At 38.2% G+C, this 19,089-nt stretch overlaps 1 protein-coding gene across 1 annotated transcript; it reads right to left on the bottom strand.

Moving 5' to 3' along the window:
* Window positions 1–5,124: 5,124 nt before the first annotated feature.
* On the bottom strand, window positions 5,125–13,033 carry LOC139318289 (primary amine oxidase, lung isozyme-like). Its single transcript, XM_070945683.1, has 4 exons — window positions 11,461–13,033; window positions 7,847–8,132; window positions 5,623–5,752; window positions 5,125–5,325 (listed from the first exon to the last, which is right to left on the bottom strand). The coding sequence occupies exons 1-4, from the start codon at window positions 13,031–13,033 to the stop codon at window positions 5,125–5,127; spliced, it is 2,190 nt and encodes a 729-aa protein (XP_070801784.1).
* Between the last annotated feature and the right edge of the window lie 6,056 nt (window positions 13,034–19,089).

Here is a 19,089-nt window from a genome sequence, read left to right as displayed (position 1 = left end):
TGCACTCGGAGGCTCCAACTGGCGCAGAGTGCGGCCGCGTGGATGGTTATGGGAGCGACGTGGAGTTCCCATGTAACACCTCTCCTGCGCGAGCTGCACTGGCTCCTGGTGGTCTTCCGAGTGCGCTTCAAGGTTTTGGTTATCACCTTTAAAGCGCTCCATGGCTTAGGACCTGGTTATCTACGGGACCGCCTGCTACCACTGATAGCCTCCCACCGGCCAGTACGCTCCCATAGAGAGGGGCTCCTCCGGGTGCCGTCGGCCAAACAATGTTGACTGGTGGCCCCTAGGGGGAGACCCTTCTCTGTGGGGGCACCTACAATCTGGAACGAGCTCCCCCCGGAGATACGGAGGATCCCGGATCTGCACATCTTCCATCACGCGCTTAAGACCTTTTTATTTCATCAAGCTGGCCTGGCCTAAATCTTCTCCCCTTTTTAAATGTAAATTTTAATTTGTTTTTAAATTATGGGGTATTTTAAATTTGTTCAGCCAAATTATTTAATTCATTTTTATTCTATTTTAAATTTTTGTATTTATGTGTTTTATCCTGTGGCTATTCACCGCCCTGAGTCCTTGGGAGTAGGGCGGTATAGAAATTTAATAAAATAAATAAAATTTGGAATTGTGAAGTCACCTCATTCTCTTGAGCCCTGAACGGAAAAGGAAGCCTCCAATCTGCTGACTACATTTCAAATGTTTTTAGAGGAAGAATTAACCATTTTAGCATTAGGACTAGAGTGATATACCAAAGATAAAATATATTATGTCAATTCTCTCTGAGCATAATGTTCCGAGTAAATTTAATATTCTTCTTCCACTTATAAATTATGACTAGAAAAATGTCAAATTCAATCAAACAACTCAATATTCCTCCTTGATTCACCAGTTATGTTACTACCAAACAGCTTGTTGAAGATACTGAAACTAATCAAATATAGAACAAATCAGAATAAATGATTATCTCTCGTCTGAGGAAAATTCTTGGATCCTTCATGTTTATGTAAATAACCATTGAATAATGTAGCAAGGTGGAGAAAGCCCAGATTATTATTTTCCTATTTTTATTCCAAATATTCAGATACATCACAAGATAAATGACAGAAGCATAAGTAGAGATCATCCATTATGAAATTCGTGTTAAACCTCTAGCATGATCAGACAGTCTAAAATTTGGAGCTGTGAAGTCACTTCATTTTCTTGAGTCCAGAATATTTTTTTTCTGACCAACAGTATTTATTTAATTTATATGCCACCCATATCACTATCCTGAGTGACTCTGGGCAGCTTACAGTTGCATAAAAACATAAAAATAAAATAATTAAAATAATTAAAATTAGCAACCATTAATAAAGGTTAAATGAGCATGGATAGTACATGATTGGGCTTTTGTCTGTCACTCAACCAATCACCTCCAGCATAGCATACCCCTATCAGGGCCTCAAGCCAACTGAAAGAGCAGAGTTTTTTTATTTATTTATACATTTTTCTTTAACATATATAAGTATTTAGTAAACAGTTTATTGTCTGGGTCATTTTACATATACATAATGATAATAATAATAATATTCTTTACTTGTATATAATAGTATTCTTCCAACTTCTAATTTCTACCTTTATTATCTAACTATTGATAAAACACAGAAAGAGCAGGTTCTAAGGCCTTTCTGGAAGGCTCAGCAGCACTTTTTCGTGTGGCTGTTGATAAAAATAGGATTGCCAACATGATCGCCAACGTCCGATGATGGATATGTATTTATTTTATTTATTTATTTTGTTTGTGAAACATGTACAAGATAGCAGGTATAGATATAAACATAAACATAAACAAAGGAAGTAAGTACAGATAAATGGGGACAGAAAGACAAGGACGGTAGGCATGCTGGTGCACTTATGCATGCCCCCTTTACAGACCTCTTAGGAATGGGGTGAGGTCCATGGTAGACAGTTTGAGGTTGAAGCTGTGAGGATTTGAGGCTGTAACAACAGAGTCGGGTAGAGCATTCCAGGCGTAGACCACTCTGTTGCTGAAGTCGTATTTTCTACAATCAAGTTTGGAGCAGTTTACTTTGAGTTTTTATCAATTGTTTGCCCCTGTATTATTGTGGTTGAAGCTGAAGAAGTCATTGACAGGTAAGATGTTGTAGCAGACAATTTTGTGTATTATGCTCAGATCGGACTGCAGGTGGCGCATTCCAGATTGTCCAAGCCCAGAATTTCAAGTCTGGTGGCATAAGAGATTCTATTGTAAGTAGAGGAGTAGAATACCCTTTTCATGAAATACCTCTGGACCCGCTCAATCATGTTAATATCCGATATACAGTGTGGATTCCAGGCAGATGAGCTGTATTCAAGAATTGGTCTGGCAAAGGTTTTGTATGCCCTAGTTAGCAACACAATGTTACCAGAGAAGAAGCTTTGCAAGATTAGGTTAACAACTCTTAATGCCTTTTTGGTAATGCTGTTACAGTGAGCTCTGGGGCTTAGATTGTTTGAGATGAGTACTCCTAGGTCCTTGACAAAGTGAGGGTCATCTACAAGATCGTTTCCACCCAGCATTTGGTGTATTTGGTGTTCTGATTTTTTTTTGCCAATGTGCAGGACAGAGCATTTATTAGTTGAGATTTGGAGTTGCCAAATACACAATCATTCTGACACATAGTCAATGTCACTTTGTAGGGCAGCAGCATTGTCAGTGGTGTTAAATAATTTTACGTCATCAGCGAAGGGGACACAGCTGCTTTTAATATAATCTTATAGGTCATTGATGTAAAGCAGAAAGAGTGTGGGTCCTAAAACGCTGCCTTGGGGGACACCGCTGTTAACAGGTGCCGGATTTGATTGGGCCGTCCCTATTTTGACCATTTGTTGCCTGTTGGACAAGAATGTGGCTATCCACTTGTGCAGGGATCCGGAGATGCTGTAAGAACTTAGTTTCAACAGTAGTTTGTCATGCATAATATGGCACAAGAAGAAGAAGAAGGAAGGCCAGAAGGTGGAGACCGATCTCACCACAGTGACAAAGTGCTCCAGAGAGCAGGTGGCATGATAGAGAATCTCTTCTCCATGCTAAGCTAAATTCCTTGGCTGTTGGAGTTCACAGAACCCAAGAGAATAGAATGAACCAATCTCATTATGGTGAGATGGTTCCTCAAATAACCTTACCCCATGCCATGAAGGCTATGGAAGCGATAACTAATACTTTGACTTGGACTCAACAGCAACCCAGCAACCAATGCAGCTTTCATAACAGCATACATGCACCACCCTAACGGCCTCCCGAACTATCCATGCCTCTGCATTCTGTAACAGCTGTAGCTTCCAAACTCTTCAAAGGTAGCCCTATGTAGAGCATGTTTCAATAATTCAAATGCGAGATGATTAGGGCATGAGTGATAGAACGGAGGGCCTCGTGATGCACAACATCCTGCTCTCCCCAGAGATCATCTTCAAGCACAAAATACAGGGGTTTTTTTTTCTCCTACAACCAGGTCTGAAACCCTACTGAATGGAGTCCAGATAATCAATTTCATCCAGGCTCTCCAGGAGCTGCCGTGTAATCACCTTTTCACCTTAAAAGGAATGTGAGAAATTGGACAAAAATTTTCCAGGCAGGCAGGCTCCAGGGATGATTTCTTATTGGGGAGGGGGGGGAACCAATATCTCCTTTGATAATGCCAGGATAATGCCTCCCGCAGTGATGTGTCACTGTAAATGTAGCATCAAGAATATTAAAGATCCTCTGTTTTTAATTTTTTAACATAAATACTTTTAAAAAATAGGCGATAAATTCATATACGAAATCCATTTAGATTTTCCATAAAAGCATTAATTTTATTGTAGCACAAGTAGCTATGCTATCCAAAATCTCACGTCATGACCTTCTGACTCCAGAAACCTTCTATTTCTCAGCAACATGCACTCTTTTTTCAAAATCAAACAACAAAATGCAATTTCAGATCAGTTAAACCCAGTCCCCCTCTTTCCTTCACATCTTGTAACATTATGTAATCATGTTTTATTCCCGTGTCAAAGAAATTCCCTGCTATTTAAATTATGGTTTTCTGCCATAGTTTAAATGGTGCATTAATTGTTAAAACAGGTGGTGTATTTGTAACTAGGTATAAAAATGCTTCCCAGCAAAATCAACTATAGTTTCTCCCATCTAAACATATCTCTTTAAACTTTATTCCATATCTTTAAACAATCATTTTCAAATAACATTCAGTTCATATTTGTCATAGTAACAGTGAGTTGGAAGGGACCTTGGAGGTCATCTAGTCCATACTGCCAACTGAATTTAACTTCTTCTTAAAGGTATCTTATAAAACAGATAAAGGGTAACAATAATTAGAAAAAATGTCCATTAATTATGCAGAAGGAAGAAGAGAGAAAGAAAAAGAAAATTGTAGAACACTAGCAAGTAAGATAAATTATACCCATGAATTTCTAAGCAAAAACCAAAAGTATTATTGAGATACAGATTAATATAATACATACACATCAGTGATGAAATCTAAAATTTGTTACTACCGGTTCTGCGGATGTGGCTTGGTGGTGGTGGGTAATGTGACTGGGCGGGCATGGCCAATTTTTTTTTTACTTTTAAAACCATTTTTACATGTAAAACCATGTAAAAAAATGCTTTTAAAAGACTCTGACGATCCCAGCTGAGTTGCCTGATTGTCAGCGGGTTTGCCGATCAGGCAACTCAGCTGGGATCATCAGAGCTTGGATCGTCAGAGCTTGGCTCGTCAGAGGCATTTAAAAGAAAAAAAGCCTCTGATGATCGCATGGCTCAGCTGGGCATGGGGGGCGGGGGGCTGGGATTTTTGCTATTGGTTCTCCAAACTGCCCGCTGCCATCGCTACCTACTCTCCCGAGCCGGTCCGAACTGGGAGCATTTCAACCCTGATACACATAGTCTAAAATTCTGATTTCAAAAATACTGTGCAGAAACCCCCCGGGTGTTAGCTGACTATAGTACAAATTTATTGTTTATTTCCAAATTCAAATTCACTGTCAAAAAGTAAAAGACATTAGAAAGTTGTCAAGTTTGAAAAAAAACCATAAGCGGAAGAGGGAAATGGGCAATAATGAAAAATTTGGCATCTTTGCCAAATGTTATTGATTGATTTCACAGGTATTGAGATCCTGTTGACCGATGAAGAAAACACTGTCTGGAGAACACATGGAAGGGTCATCATCAAAATAATTGTAGGGTCTCAACAAGAAACCCACCACATTCCCAAGGCTTGCAGTATTGGGTATATCCTCAGAATGTGGAATATGGAGAAAGCCAGTATTGATCCAAGCAACCAGATCCTGTGAAAGGAAAAGGGATAATATTATTGTGTTATTGTAGGGAAAAGACCTGTTAAACAGGAAGGTAGCACAGGAATGGATTGAAAGAAACGAAGTTTGTTAAGCAAAACAGCAGATAATTTAGGGTGTAATATGACAATATGATTTTTTTGTTTGTCTACTCAGATTTAGGGATGTATAGAAATGGAAAACTGGGAGTACAATATTGTTAGCAAAGACCTTATATCCATTCTGCAGAATTATGGGATAATAAGCTACAAAGTACTTTGATGGTAGGTAGGGTCCCTCCTCACCTACCTCATTGACAATGCTCTCATTGTTTATGAAGTCAGCAAAGACCACAGGAGGATTCCATGGGTCAACCTGATTGTAGGCAGTGGTGCTGAAAGGTTCATTTTCCTTCCTCTTTGTAACAGCTAGTTTATAACTAAAAGGAAAAACAAAAGGACTTGCATTTCTTATTTCTTATTAATTATTAAGATTTATTATTTCTCTTCTTAAGATCTTAAGAGATTATTGTTCCAGGCATAGATCTTGAAAGACAATATAATGACAGGATGCTATTCCATGATAGCTTAAGGGAGTATCATTGTTGTAACTCATTATTAAACTACAAATGAGTTTTGAGTTGATTTTACACTTGAACTGCCATGTGTAATTCCGTAGATGAGTTGCAGAATCCCAAGATCACTGTGGTGATCTCTGCCAACCTAGCAGGTATCATGGATCTCCATCCTGGTAGATAGTTCATTAAATATACTGATCCCAAATTCAGGAGATTAAAGTTTACCAGGAACATCTCAGATTTGGTCCAGAGCTGCAAAAATACAAATTTATAATAACATGGCTTGGGTTTCTTCAATACTCAGCCAGAGCAATTTGAAATTTTCAATGTTGTTGAAGGAGACTTGTAAAATCTATTATAGAAAACGGATAAGGGAGTAAATTATGGATGGCCTCCAATAGCTTGGTCTGCCTACTCCAGATATGGTTAGAGCTAGGATAATAGGATAAATTAAAAATGTATTTCAGGCCACAGTTTTACCTTTCATTTATATCACTTAGATTTACTAAAACTCAATCTCAATTTTATTTCTATAAACCTACGTTTATTTCCATACATGTGGAAACTTCTGGATCTGTAGGATTTTTCATAGATCAAGCTCAGTAATAGCTGTCAGACTGAGGTCTGTTTTTAACTATTAACTATTCTTTCAAACGTGATTATAGATTACAACTCAAACATGTTATATTTGTCAAAGGAATTATGTATTTCTATGCAAGCCAATAATGAATTTTTAATAAAAAGAAGTTCTGGGACTTGAAACATCTGTCATGAATGGTAGTGAGGAATATTACCAAGAAGAAATTCTGCAGAGTTTGGATAGGACTTTGTTCCATTATATACTCTATTGTTAACTACAGCAATTGGAAAGATTTTCCCTAGCAAATATTTTATCAATATTCAGACTTTTTAAACATATCATCTGCAATGAGGCCTAACAGAAGCCAAGAAATAGATATATACATTTCTTTAAAACAGTGGTGGGTTTCAAAAATTTTTACTACCAGTTCTGTAGGTGTGGCTTGGTGGACATGGCTTGGTGGACATGGTTTGGTGGGCGTGGCAGGGGAAGGATACTGTAAAATCTTCATTCCCTCCCCACTCCAGAGGAAGGTTTCTGCAAAATCCCCATTTCCTCCTGATCAGCTGGGACTCGGGAGGCAGAGAATAGATGGGGGTGGGGCCAGTCAGATGTGATATTTACAGGTTCTCTGAACTACTCAAAATTTCTGCTACTGGTTCTACTGTTGTGGCTCCGTTGCCTGAGCCTGGGATATTGACAGATGCAGACTCTGAGAGTGAGGGAGAGGAGTTGGCAAGGCCTCCCTCTCCAGGACCCTCCTCTCTGGCAATGCCTCCGGAGGACACCGAAGGCCAAAAGATAGGCTCAGAGCCAAGCACGTCCCCGCAGCCACAAGTGGACAGCGATGAAGAAGATAAGTGATGGCTGGACCCTCGCCTGAGGCGCAGGGAGAAGCGTGTGCAGCAGAGGGGAAGGTGTGCCAGAGATTAGCTGAGTCACTGGACCACACCCCACAGGGTATAAATGTGGGTGTGGTGTCCGGTTCAGTTTGTGATGAGCAAAAACTGGAAATAATCCATGATTTCTGCATTACTGGACTTTGCCTGCTTTATCGGACTGCATTTGGATTAATCCTTGTATTGTTGAAACTCTGCCTGTTTTATCGGAATGCTTGCAGTCTAATCTTTGTTTTGTGTGAGTAAAGTCTGAATTGGCAGCTAGCCACTGGGTTGCTACTTATCTTCAAAGAGTTTTGTCGTGTGGCTTATTAACTCCGGGCCATCTGTGGGGGTGCGTGTGTGGTATGGGGACAGAACATCTACAGAACTGGTCAAAACCTGCTGAAACTCACCTCTGCTTTAAAATGAATAAATCTTATTCAAGTTCCTGGAAGCCAATCCATTTTACTTCTGCACTTAGAAATAGTCACTTACCGACCCCAGCTGAGGCCTGGCTCCATTGGATCTGACTCTAGAAGATGGTCTCCAGAAAAGCTGACCATCTGGATCCGATAGCCTTGCTTATGGCCCCATTTGTTTGTGCAGTTGGATGCAAAATAAATGTATCTGGGCATGTTGTCATGGAGACGGAATGCCGCCTTGTTCTCGGTGTCCAAAACTTTCCTCACCATCTTCATCTGATGGATCTTATCTTCTGGGCTCCAAGGGGCCTGTGTGGTTTCAAAAGCCATGTCATTGCCAACCAAGGTATTTTCCACACCTCAGAAAGAAAATCAGTATAGTAATTAGAATCTGAGCAATTAATGATAAACCAAATTATTCCTGTTGTATATTCAGCTTCTTAAAATCAATGTTATTTATATCCTAAAGTTTTGCTGACATGGAGATGAAATTGTGATAAGGATATGCAAGATTAGTTTTCCAGACTGAATATGAACAATGTAACTCAGTGTGAAAAAACAACCTTTGCAATTTTAATAAACAGCAGCTGGTTCATTAAATAGCACCATCTGAACAATGACCTAAACCAAAAATGATAAAACTGAATTCGAGACTGAAACATTTCAGGTTAATGGTTTATTAAGTGGATCATAAGCTCCCTAACAAACAGGAAGCAGCAGGTGAAGCTAAACAAAATCGTATCAGATACCTGTACAATTAGCACAGGGGCCCCCCAGGCTGTGTGCTCTCCCCACTTCTCTTCTCTCTGCATACCAATGACTGCATCTCTAACAATCCATCTGTTAAACTACTGAAGTTCACAGATGACACAACAGGGATCGGTCTCATTCGAGGCAATGATAAATTGACATACAGATGGGAGGTTGAACAACTACAGTAGCCTTGTGGTGTGATTGGAACAATCTGGAACTGAACACATTCAAAATTGTTGAAATGGTGGTAGACTTTAGGAGAAACCCTTCCATATTTCCACCTCTCACAATACTAGACAACACAGTATCAACAATAGAGAACTTCAAATTTCTAGGTTCTACCATATCGCAAGATCTAAAATGGATAGCTAACATCCAAAAACGTCATCAAAACAGCGCAACAAAGAAGTTCTTTCTGCACCAACTCAGAAAGCTCAAACTGCCCAAGGAGATGCTGATACAGTTCTACAGAAGAGTTATTGAGTCACATCTGCACCTCTATAATTGTCTGGTTTGGCTCTGCAACCCAACAAGACAGATACAGACTTCAGAGGATATTTAGAACTGCAGAAAAAACAATTGCTACCAACCTGCCTTCCATTGAGGACCTGTATACTGCACGAATCAAAAAGAGGGCTGTGGAAATATTTACAGACCCCTCGCATCCTGAACATAAACTATTTCAACTCCTATACTCAAAACAATGCTATAGAGCACTGCACACCAGAACAACTAGAAAGAAGAACAGTTTTTTTCCCAAACGCCATCACTATGGTGAACAAATAATTCCCTCAACACTGTCAAACTATTTACTAAGTCTGCACTACCATTAATCTTGTCATAATTCCCACCACCCATCTCCTTCCAGTTATGACTGTATGACTGTAATTTTGTTGCTTGTATCCTTACGATTTATATTGATATTATTTCCTGATTGCTTATCCTATGACTATCATTAAGTGTTGTACCTTATGATTCTTGACAAACGTATCTTTTCTTTATGTACACAGAGCATATGGACCAAGACAAATTCCTTGTGTGTCCAATCACACAAGGCCAATAAAGAATTCCATTCCATTCCATTCCATTCCATTCCATTCCATTCCATTCCATTCCATTCCATTCTATTCTATTCTATTCTATTCTATTCTATTCTATTCTATTCTATTCTATTCTATTCTTTATATACACTATAATAACTTTCACTTTGTTGCATTGGAAAAAGAGTTTTATGGGATCATTGTCCAGAAAGCATCAGCATTCAAAATGAGACAGTGTTAAAAAAGAATATGACAGAGAGAATGTCTCTATGTAATAGAAAGAAATAGGAATAGAATCGGACCCAAGAAATAGAGTGAAATAATGTTTGTTTAGAAATGCTAATTTCTATGAAATATTTTCATAGAAATATTTTCTGGCTTTCAACTTAATTTTCAAATCAAGCTAGCCATTGCTTCTTGCTGGATCAGAAACAAGGCCAAGACAGCCTCCTGATCTAGGCGGTCATTGTTTCAGCTGTATGTAGGAGAGAGACTGGCCAAACCAAGAGGAGGAGTCAAATGAAGAATTAGTCTGGAATCTCTACATGGGCACAAGACTGTAAAGTTCGACAAACCCCCCTCACCTTGAATGTTGTTGAACCTTATCTAGTCTCATTGAGGTATAAAGTGTGAGTCTGAGTAGATTCCTGTGTATAGGCTTGAGCAAGAAAACTTTAACTGAACTCTTCATACAGTATATGGGTCTGCTGTTTGCACATTACACTATATGATCTTCGATGGAAAATTTCTTCTGACCTGCAAGACTCATTCATTAGGTTTCCTGATAACAGATTTCAGTGGAAACTTTTGAAGATGGAGCTTTCCATATCAGGCCCTGCTAACTTTGGGATTATGAGAATTGAACAACAGCCCATATGTAATGCACTATAGCTGAAGGAACCTGATGACATGAAGACCTGCTTGACTTACAGAATTAATCACCTCCAAGGTTTTTTATTTTTATCCCACTTTTTATTATTTTATTATAAACAATTCAAGGTGGCGAATATATCTAATACTCCTTCCTCCTTCTATTTTCCCCACAACAGCCCTGTGAGGTGAATTGGGATGAGAGTGAATGACTGGCCCAAGGCCACCCTGCAGGCTTTCATGGCTAAGGTGGGACCAGAATTCATGGTTTCCTGCTTTCTAATCTGGTGCCTTAACCAGTAGACCAAACTGGCTGAAGTTTACTATGTGTGGATGATCAGTCTTTATTTTATTATTATTATTACCTCAGAGCTTATTCTTTAAAACTAAAGCACTAAAAAGAGATCACCCATGACCCATTTTATGACATCATTTTTTTTTAAAAAAAAAAAAAGACTCAGGGATGAAAATGAGGACATTTGGAAGTTTTAAGAAGAAATTAGACAACCATTAGTTTGAAATGGTACAGGGTTTCCTGCCTGAGCAGAGGGTTGGACTAGAAGACCTCCAAGATCTCTCTCATCTCTGTTATTCTGTATTCTAATTAATCTATAAAAGATTTTTGGTATTATCTGTCTTGAAAGCAACTTTTAGTTCCAAAAGCACCTGAAAATCAACTAATTTCCAGATTTAGCCCCCAAAATGTATGAAGACATAACTGCAATAAATTAAATGTCATGATATTTTGTTGAGAAAATCTGTTGATCATATTTTCTTATTATAACAGTGCAAATTGTACTTGAATTAAGTTTTCATAGCAGACCAATAGTGAAATAAATATTCTTAATTTTTTTTTAAAAAAAACTCTATCTTCTCCAAAATTGTTAAAAAACATTACTGAGAACAGTAAGCATACTTTTGAATCTTTCTTCATTATAATTTTTACAGTCATTATAAAAATTCTAAGAAAGGAGTAAAGAACCAATAAATTTCTTTGAAAGTTGCAGACATTTCTCCTACTTACCACCGATATCCAAATCCACCTTGAAATGAATATTGTGGGTGAGAATTATTCCAAGCATTCTTTCTTGGACTCTATTGCCAAAGTCGCTGGCATCACCAAAATAAAATGAAGTTTGAATGTACCCACTGACATGGACCTGAACACCAACAGCTCCATTTTGGTGAAAAATAAAATCCCAGACATAGTCATAGTTGCCAACTGAAGATATGGTTCGGAACACCAGATTTGAATCTGCCAACCCGCCATAAAAAGGAGACTGGATGCTTTCATAATGTCTTCGTATGGGTAATTCAGCATTCTGCTCAAAGATGCAGATAGCATTTTTACGGCTAACAGGTAATGAACTATCGTAAAAAAAGTGCCAGTCCAAGTAACTGGATAAATAAGGACAATCTACTCCCTGGGTAAGTGGAAAGATAAATGATCCAAGTCCAAAACCCACATTCATGTATCTGATCAACATGGAAGTAGGACTGTTGGAGCCATAGATAACACTTGCTTCTTGCAAACTTAACTCATAGATTATCCTTTCTCCATTAAACCTGACATCAAAGATATGTGGACCCCTGCTTGCATCAATTCCAAACGCAAATCTCCAGTTCAGAAATGTGACTTGATTATTCTGAATCGTATAACGTGGTCCATGAGGTTCATATTGCAAAGGGCCTGGATCTTTTGGTGGTACCCTCTGCTTCAGTGAAGAGTAGTCCCCATCAATAGGGGCTTCTTTAACCTTGTCTACTCTAATCTTTCCCATATTGAATTGTTTCTCAAGGTCCTCCATATCTTCAAAGTATTGTCCATTATAAAACACTTTTACTACTTTCCACCCAGAAACATCCAAGCTACTATGATCCACTTGGACCTCAAGCCCAATGGGATGCAAATAATAGCCAGTCACATTCTGGAAATGACTCACCCACATTTTACGATCTCCTGATTTAAGTCCCGGTGGCAATTGATGAATGTACTGAATATTGCTTCCATTGTAATTTAAAACCTCTTGCATGAAATTTGGAGCCTTGGGATATTCGTCCTTTAAAAATTCATTGATTTCATTAAACTCATTTGCCAAAACAAATCTTTGAGAATAAAACAGTTTCTGTCCATATTTTTGTGCCGTGATATCTTGATGACATGTTGGTTCTGGAAGTGGACCCACCACAAATTCTGTCACATTGGGGTCCAGCTGATTTCCAAAATGGACCACAGCCAGAGCTTCCCGGGCTGGTCTAGAACCTTGATGATCTAAGAATTGTAATACTTGTGCTTTGGGAGGGAGCTGCAAGGTGATCAAATAGATGCAATTGTCTGATGGCTTGGCTTGAGGTGCCTCCACCAATGGCACTCCCAGGTTGGACTGTAAATACCTCTTTACTTGCATGATCTCTTCCGGGGTTAAATCTTGAAATACCTGACTGCCACAATCCTGACCACCTTCCTCTTGCTCCTTTGTCTGGGAAAAACTCTCACAATTTGTGGGTTTTTTCCTTGCATTTCGGAAATTCAAGACTAAAATAATAATGATGGTGATGCCTATTGCTACAAGAGAATAGAGCACTTTCGAATTCATTCTTCCAAACCTATTGCCAGAACATAGAGAAAACAGTTGGTTAAATCCCAAATTATCAATTTTTAATTCTTAACACAAATATTAAAGACACGTGTTGAGCATGAAAATTATAAAAGTATAAATTCCTTACATTTACAAAATACTCCAGAAATTTTGCAAAGATAAGCAATTATATGTTAAATTTATATTTACCGACAAAGAAATAAAGGGAGACTAGTATAGATCTATTTCAAGCTGTTTAGCTCTCATCAGCTTGCCGTATACTTCTGGGATTCAAACCTGGGTGAACCAGCTAGCTGACGAAAACTAAATAGCTTGAAATAGATCTATACTAGTCTCCCTTTACTTCTCTGCCAGTAACTATAAATTTAACACAAAAATAATTTATCACGAAAGCAACTGACTGCGAAGGCTTCTGGACTGGGGCTGAAAGGTGAAAGCGGAAGCAGTATGCTCCATCCCATATTTTGGTAGACCAGGTTGCTCTGATACAAAATACATAAGCAATCATATATATATACATTTTCAATAATCTTACCATCTAGTCAGGATACTCCTTTTTTCATTAGCTAAAACCGAGAAGTCAGAAAAAAGCAATGGCTGGACACTTCTAAACCAACTAAATGTTTTGCACAAGAAATTTTACATAGGTTAAAAGGGAGGAAACCTCTTATGCAAATGTGTCTTTAAATTATAATCTTCTATTTTGAAAAAATGCAATCCAGGGAGTTTAAGAAAACTCTTGTGCTACCCTTTAATCATTTTTTCAAGTTGTCAGTGTTTAACATAATTGATTTCTCCCAATTGTAGGTGGTCGGGCTAGATGCTACTTTCTATATACACCAGGTAAATGTATGTGTCTTTGTCCAACTAGTTAAAAGATAACATGTTCCAGAATCAGAGTCACACTTTGATTTCCTCTTATCCTTTTTTTTAAAAAAATGAGCCTGGCTCTTTAAGGACTGTTCTTTTGTCAGTATTTATTCTACTGTTAAAATTATTTTTAGTAGTGGAATTCAAACAATTACAACACCAATAGGGAAAAACCAGGGTATTTGTATGCAGTGAGCAAACACTTGATCTTGAAACCCAACTGGCTGCAAATAATAGCCAGTGGTTTTCTGAAAATGACTCACCTACATTTTGCAATCTTCTGATTTTAGCACTAGTGGCATTTATTTATCTTTGTCAATTTCATATGACTACTGTATATGGCTACATCAAAAAGTCAATGGTCAGAACAATTAACAATAAAACAATAAATACATTAAAACAATCATAATTAAAATGCAAAACAGTCATTATTAAGAAAATAAAACCACATAGTGCAGGTGAGAATGTATCAGCCACAGTTACAGAGTCATTGTAATATTTCACAGGTTCCCTGGTACCCCCCAGACCTGATAACAAAGCCAAGTCTTTCTGAACATTAACAGTGATGGATCTCACCTTGCTTTGTGGGGGAGGATGTTTTATAAGGCAGGTGCCATTGCAGAGATGGCCTGCCTCCTTGACTCACCTAGCATAGATCCCTCATGGACAGAAGCCACAGCATGCCTTCTCTGCTAGACCTGATAGGACAGGCAGATATAATCACGGAAAGGTGGTCCCTCAGATAACCCAGTCCCATGCCATGAAGGGCTTTAAAGATTAAAATCAGCATCTTCTTGAGGGAAGAGATGTAACATTGCTCTTCTAGAAGCACATATAACTGCCACTGCCCCTCTATTCTGCATCACTGAAGCTTCTGAATTGTCTTCAAGGGCAGCTCTATGTAGGATGCATTACACTAGTTAAATAAGGAGGTAACTAGGGCACAAATTACTGTGAAAAGAGTTCCTCTTCCCCAAATCTAACAACAGCTTCAGAAAACTTTCCAGGCAAGTCAGAAGAACCTCTTTTAATTATGAGTTAAATTATATGATGAAGATGAAATAAAGCCAAATTACAGATTCATAGAATCAAAAGGGATCTTACAGTCCATATAGTCCAACCTTCTGTTCTTTGTGGTATGGGTGAAGGAGAAGATTCCAGCAAGATTTATAGTAAGATGGGATAAGAAATAATAATTAATAAAAAAGGTAAATACTATTTAGTCATCGAATTTAGATACAAAACACAGTTTAATCCCTGAAATTTCTTAACCAACGTCTGCCCTTAGCTGTTTCTTAAATATTCCTCTGATTTCATTTATAAATATGTAATATGTATTGTCGAAGTGAAAAACATACACATTATTACATTTTTGACAATTCAGTGGCTTCATTTTTGACATCTTCCCTGTTTTTGAGGGCCAGTAAGTATGCTTGAGAAGATCTTATGGTAGCATCCTCTATGGCCTCTGGCAAAGATGTTGAGTTGTCAAAGCTATTTGAGTATGTGTAGACTTCTGGGAAGTTTGGAGCTTCTCAGGTTGCAAGAGAAGTTGAGAGCTTAAATGCCTGCTTGGTGCCAATATAAGAACGATGATTCATAGGATTTGTTTCAGGATTTTAGGATTGACTGATAATAACATTGAAAGCAGGTTGGTGGTAGAAGAAACACCTGCTTAAATTACTTACGGCATTTACTGGAGCCTTTGAAGTTATCAGGCTGTTGGTTCTTAATTGTCTGACAACCTAGAAGAGGCTTGTTGTCTATGTTTCATTGGCTGTGTATTTTCCATTTATTTCCAAACCCAAAATGGGTTTTTATTTTTCAATGTAGACAGAAAAAAACTGAATGCAAAAGCAGAACTTGACAGCAAACTCACTTAAAGAGCCAAGATGTTTCATCCCAATCAGCAAAAAATACAATGCAGTAACAGTAAAATACTATCAGCACAATTTGATTTACATAAAAATAGAAAAAGGATTTCATCACAAACCAATAAAAAATCTGGGAAAAAGAAAGTTAATAGTTATGGTAATAAAAATTTAAGCTTCATTCATGATTCTATTAATAGATGGATAGAATCAAGATCACACAAAGTATTAGTACCACTTTACAAAGCCTTAGTAAGACCACACTTGGAATACTGCTTCCAATTTTTGTCACCACTATATAAAAAAGATGTTGAGACACTGGAAAGAGTAGTAAGAAGACCAACAAGGATGATTAGGGAGCTAGAGGCTGAAACTTATGAAGAATGGTTGCAGGAATTGGGTTTGTCTAGTCTAATGAAAAGAAGAACTAGGGGAGAGATGATAGCAGTGTTTCAATATTTGAGGGGCTACCACATTGCTGAAATCTAAAATTTGTTACTACTGGTTCTGTGGGTGTGGCTTGCCTTCAGCCTTGCCTTCAGAAGTGCTTCATCACTGGTGGTTTTTAAGAAGAGGCTGGACAACCACTGGTCTAGAATGGTATAGGGCATTGATGGCAAACCTTTTTGGCACAGAGTGCCAAACCGGAATGCATGTGAAACCTAAAGACCAGCTGGCTGGTGCACGCATGCCTATTTTATGGCCATTTTTTGGGCCGTTTACAGGCCATTTTTTCAGGCCAAAAATGGCCTGAAAACAGGCTGAAAACAGGCCGAAAAATGGCCTGTAAATGGCCTGTTTTCAGCCTATTTTCTGATATTTTCAGCATTTTCAGGCTATTTTCTGGCGCTTCGGTGCCCATGAAGACCAGCTGTCTGGTGCACATGTGCATGCCATAAACCAGAAGAGCAGCTGGCGACGGAGCATGTGCCCGCAGAGAGAGCTCTGTGTGCCATCTCTGGCATGCGTGCCATAGGTTCACCATCACGTGTATAGGGTCTCCTGCTGAGGAGGGGGTTGGACTAGAAGACCTCCAAGGTCCCTTCTAACTCTGTTATTCTATGTTCTATGTCCTATTCATTACCCAATGCTTCCCAAACTTGTGTAAATTACCTAAAATTGAATAAAAGTGGTTTTTGTTTGGTAAAGACACATAAATCCATTACCTATCATAACAGGGACATTTAACTAGACTTAAATATTGTTATGTATATTAAAATACGTTCAAAAATCTCCTAAAATATTCCTATTAAGATGAAAATGATGAAATTACAAAAGATAATTTGTAACAGGTCATTGAGTGATAGTAATCCTTGAATTAGAAACTTTTGTTCAGCGACCCTTGGAAATTATGACTGGGCTGAAAGAAGGGACTTATGACCAGCCATAAGTTTGTTTGTGTGTTTATAACATTTATAGGCTGCCTATTTTATGTCAGAATAACTCTTGGGAAACAATGTTTACACTACCTGATCATAATGCTGGTCTCTGGTATCAATGAAACTCAGAGAATGAAAGTTAGTCTCTTTTGGTAATACCATAATGTGGACTTCAACTCCCAGAATTCTCCAACCAGCCAAGGTGGGAGTTTGGGAATTCTGACAGTTGAATTTCAAACATCTTCAAGCTTCCAACACTGAGAAACACTGTCATTAACATGAGAGGTGTTTGGGTCATAAATTTCTAGCTTGCTTTTTATTCAGATCCCTAAAAGTTGCTAGGGTTCTACATAGATAGTACTTTTTCAGTAATCCCTGCTAACGAGAAGTGCTATCCTTAAGAAATGATCAAAGAATTTCTCCTTTTCCTTGACAATGCAAGGGAAGTTTTTTCCAGCACAGGAAAAATAAATGTTTTTATACTGTCAAATTAATTTATAACTATTTATAATTAATTTGACAGTATAATTTATAGTGTAATTTATACTATATAATTTATACTGTCAAATTAATAGCAGGAACAACTGGCAATGATCATTCTTCTTTTATACATAGCATACATACATTTTATACATAACATCAAAAATCTACCCAATTCATCGACTCATAGAATGAAAGCTTTAGACGGGAATTTGTAGATCATCAAGTCCAATCTTACTGCAGGAATCCACTATCAAAGCATCCCTAGTTGAAGGCCATTCAGACACAAATTTAAAATCTTCCATGAAGAGAAGAGAACCCTAACCAGTGGTGGGATTCAAGTAATTTAACAACCGATTCTCTGCCCTAAGATTTCTTTCAACAATCAGTTTTCCAAACTGCTCAGAAAGTTAACAACCGGTTCTCCCGAAGTGGTGCGAACTGGCTGAATCCCACCACTGACCTTAACCCTAATCCATCTCTCAAGGAGCTCCTTACACCTTCAAAATATCTGTCAGAAAATAGTCCTGTTTTCCAATCCAAATCTGCATCTTTGTAGTGCCATTTTCTTTGTCTTATTTTTAGGAACAACACTGAACAAGTTTGCCCCATCATCTTATCAGTTCAAGGTTGACTCAGCCTTCTATCTTTCCAAGGTCAGTAAAATGAGGATCCAGATTGTTGGGGAAAATATGCTGACTCTGTAAACCACTTAGAGAGGGCTGTAAGGCATTGTAAGTCTAAGTGCTAATGCTAGTGCCATCGTCTTTTCATTCTCAATGTTTCTTACCATTCCTCGTTGTTTCTTTCTTTTCTTTCCTTTCATTTTGAGGCTTCTTATCATCTTGACCTTCTTGGTTGCTTTCCTGAACTCATGCTCTAGTTTGCCTATGTTTTTCCTAAAATGTGGTGCCCAGAAGGGGATGCAGTATTCCAGAAGCAATCTGACCAATGAAGAATGAAGAGGAGCAATGACTTTTCTTGATGTTTACTTTACTGTTTATGTTATGCTGTTGATGCACCTCAGAATTATATTTGTTTTTTTAAAGGTATCAAGTCCTAGCTTATGTTCAGTTTATGATCCAAAAGACCACTAGATCTTGTATTACTTCCCAGTGTGCTTGTTCCTATATCTCCATCCTATTTGCATTCGATTTTTCCTACTTGGATGAAGAATATTTGTCCTCGTTAAAGTTTATTTGACTGGCTTCTGTCCATTGCTTACTCTACATAACACAATTGATTAAAGTATTGATTAAAATATTATAGCATTGGTATTAGGAGTTTTTGGGACACAAGCTATCATTTATAAGGTATCAACCATTTAGAGTTAAGACCACAGGTGGCCTTCAAAAATTTTAGCAAGGGGTTCTCAGCCTGGTTGCTGGGTGGGCATGTCCATGGTGGGCATGGCCTAGTCGGCCTCCTGCACCATGGGGAGGGTTTTCCCTCC

The sequence above is a fragment of the Pituophis catenifer genome, unplaced genomic scaffold, assembly GCF_029215685.1.
Source record: "Pituophis catenifer annectens isolate HBS135680 unplaced genomic scaffold, rPitCat1.0.hap2 SCAF_6, whole genome shotgun sequence".
NCBI lineage: Eukaryota > Metazoa > Chordata > Lepidosauria > Squamata > Colubridae > Pituophis > Pituophis catenifer.
The sequence above is the reverse complement of the archived record's forward strand: the minus strand, read 5'-3'. Positions and strand labels throughout refer to the sequence as shown.

Bases quoted from the DNA above. Each gene is read 5' to 3' on its own strand.
- LOC139318289 (XM_070945683.1), bottom strand. From the start codon at position 13,033: ATGAATTCGAAAGTGCTCTATTCTCTTGTAGCAATAGGCATCACCATC. The intron at 8,133-11,460 runs GTAAGTAGGAGA...TTTCTTTCTGAG, and splicing joins GGTGGATTTGGATATCGGTG to GTGTGGAAAATACCTTGGTT. The intron at 5,326-5,622 runs GTAGGTGAGGAG...TTCCTTTCACAG, and splicing joins ATGAGAGCATTGTCAATGAG to GATCTGGTTGCTTGGATCAA.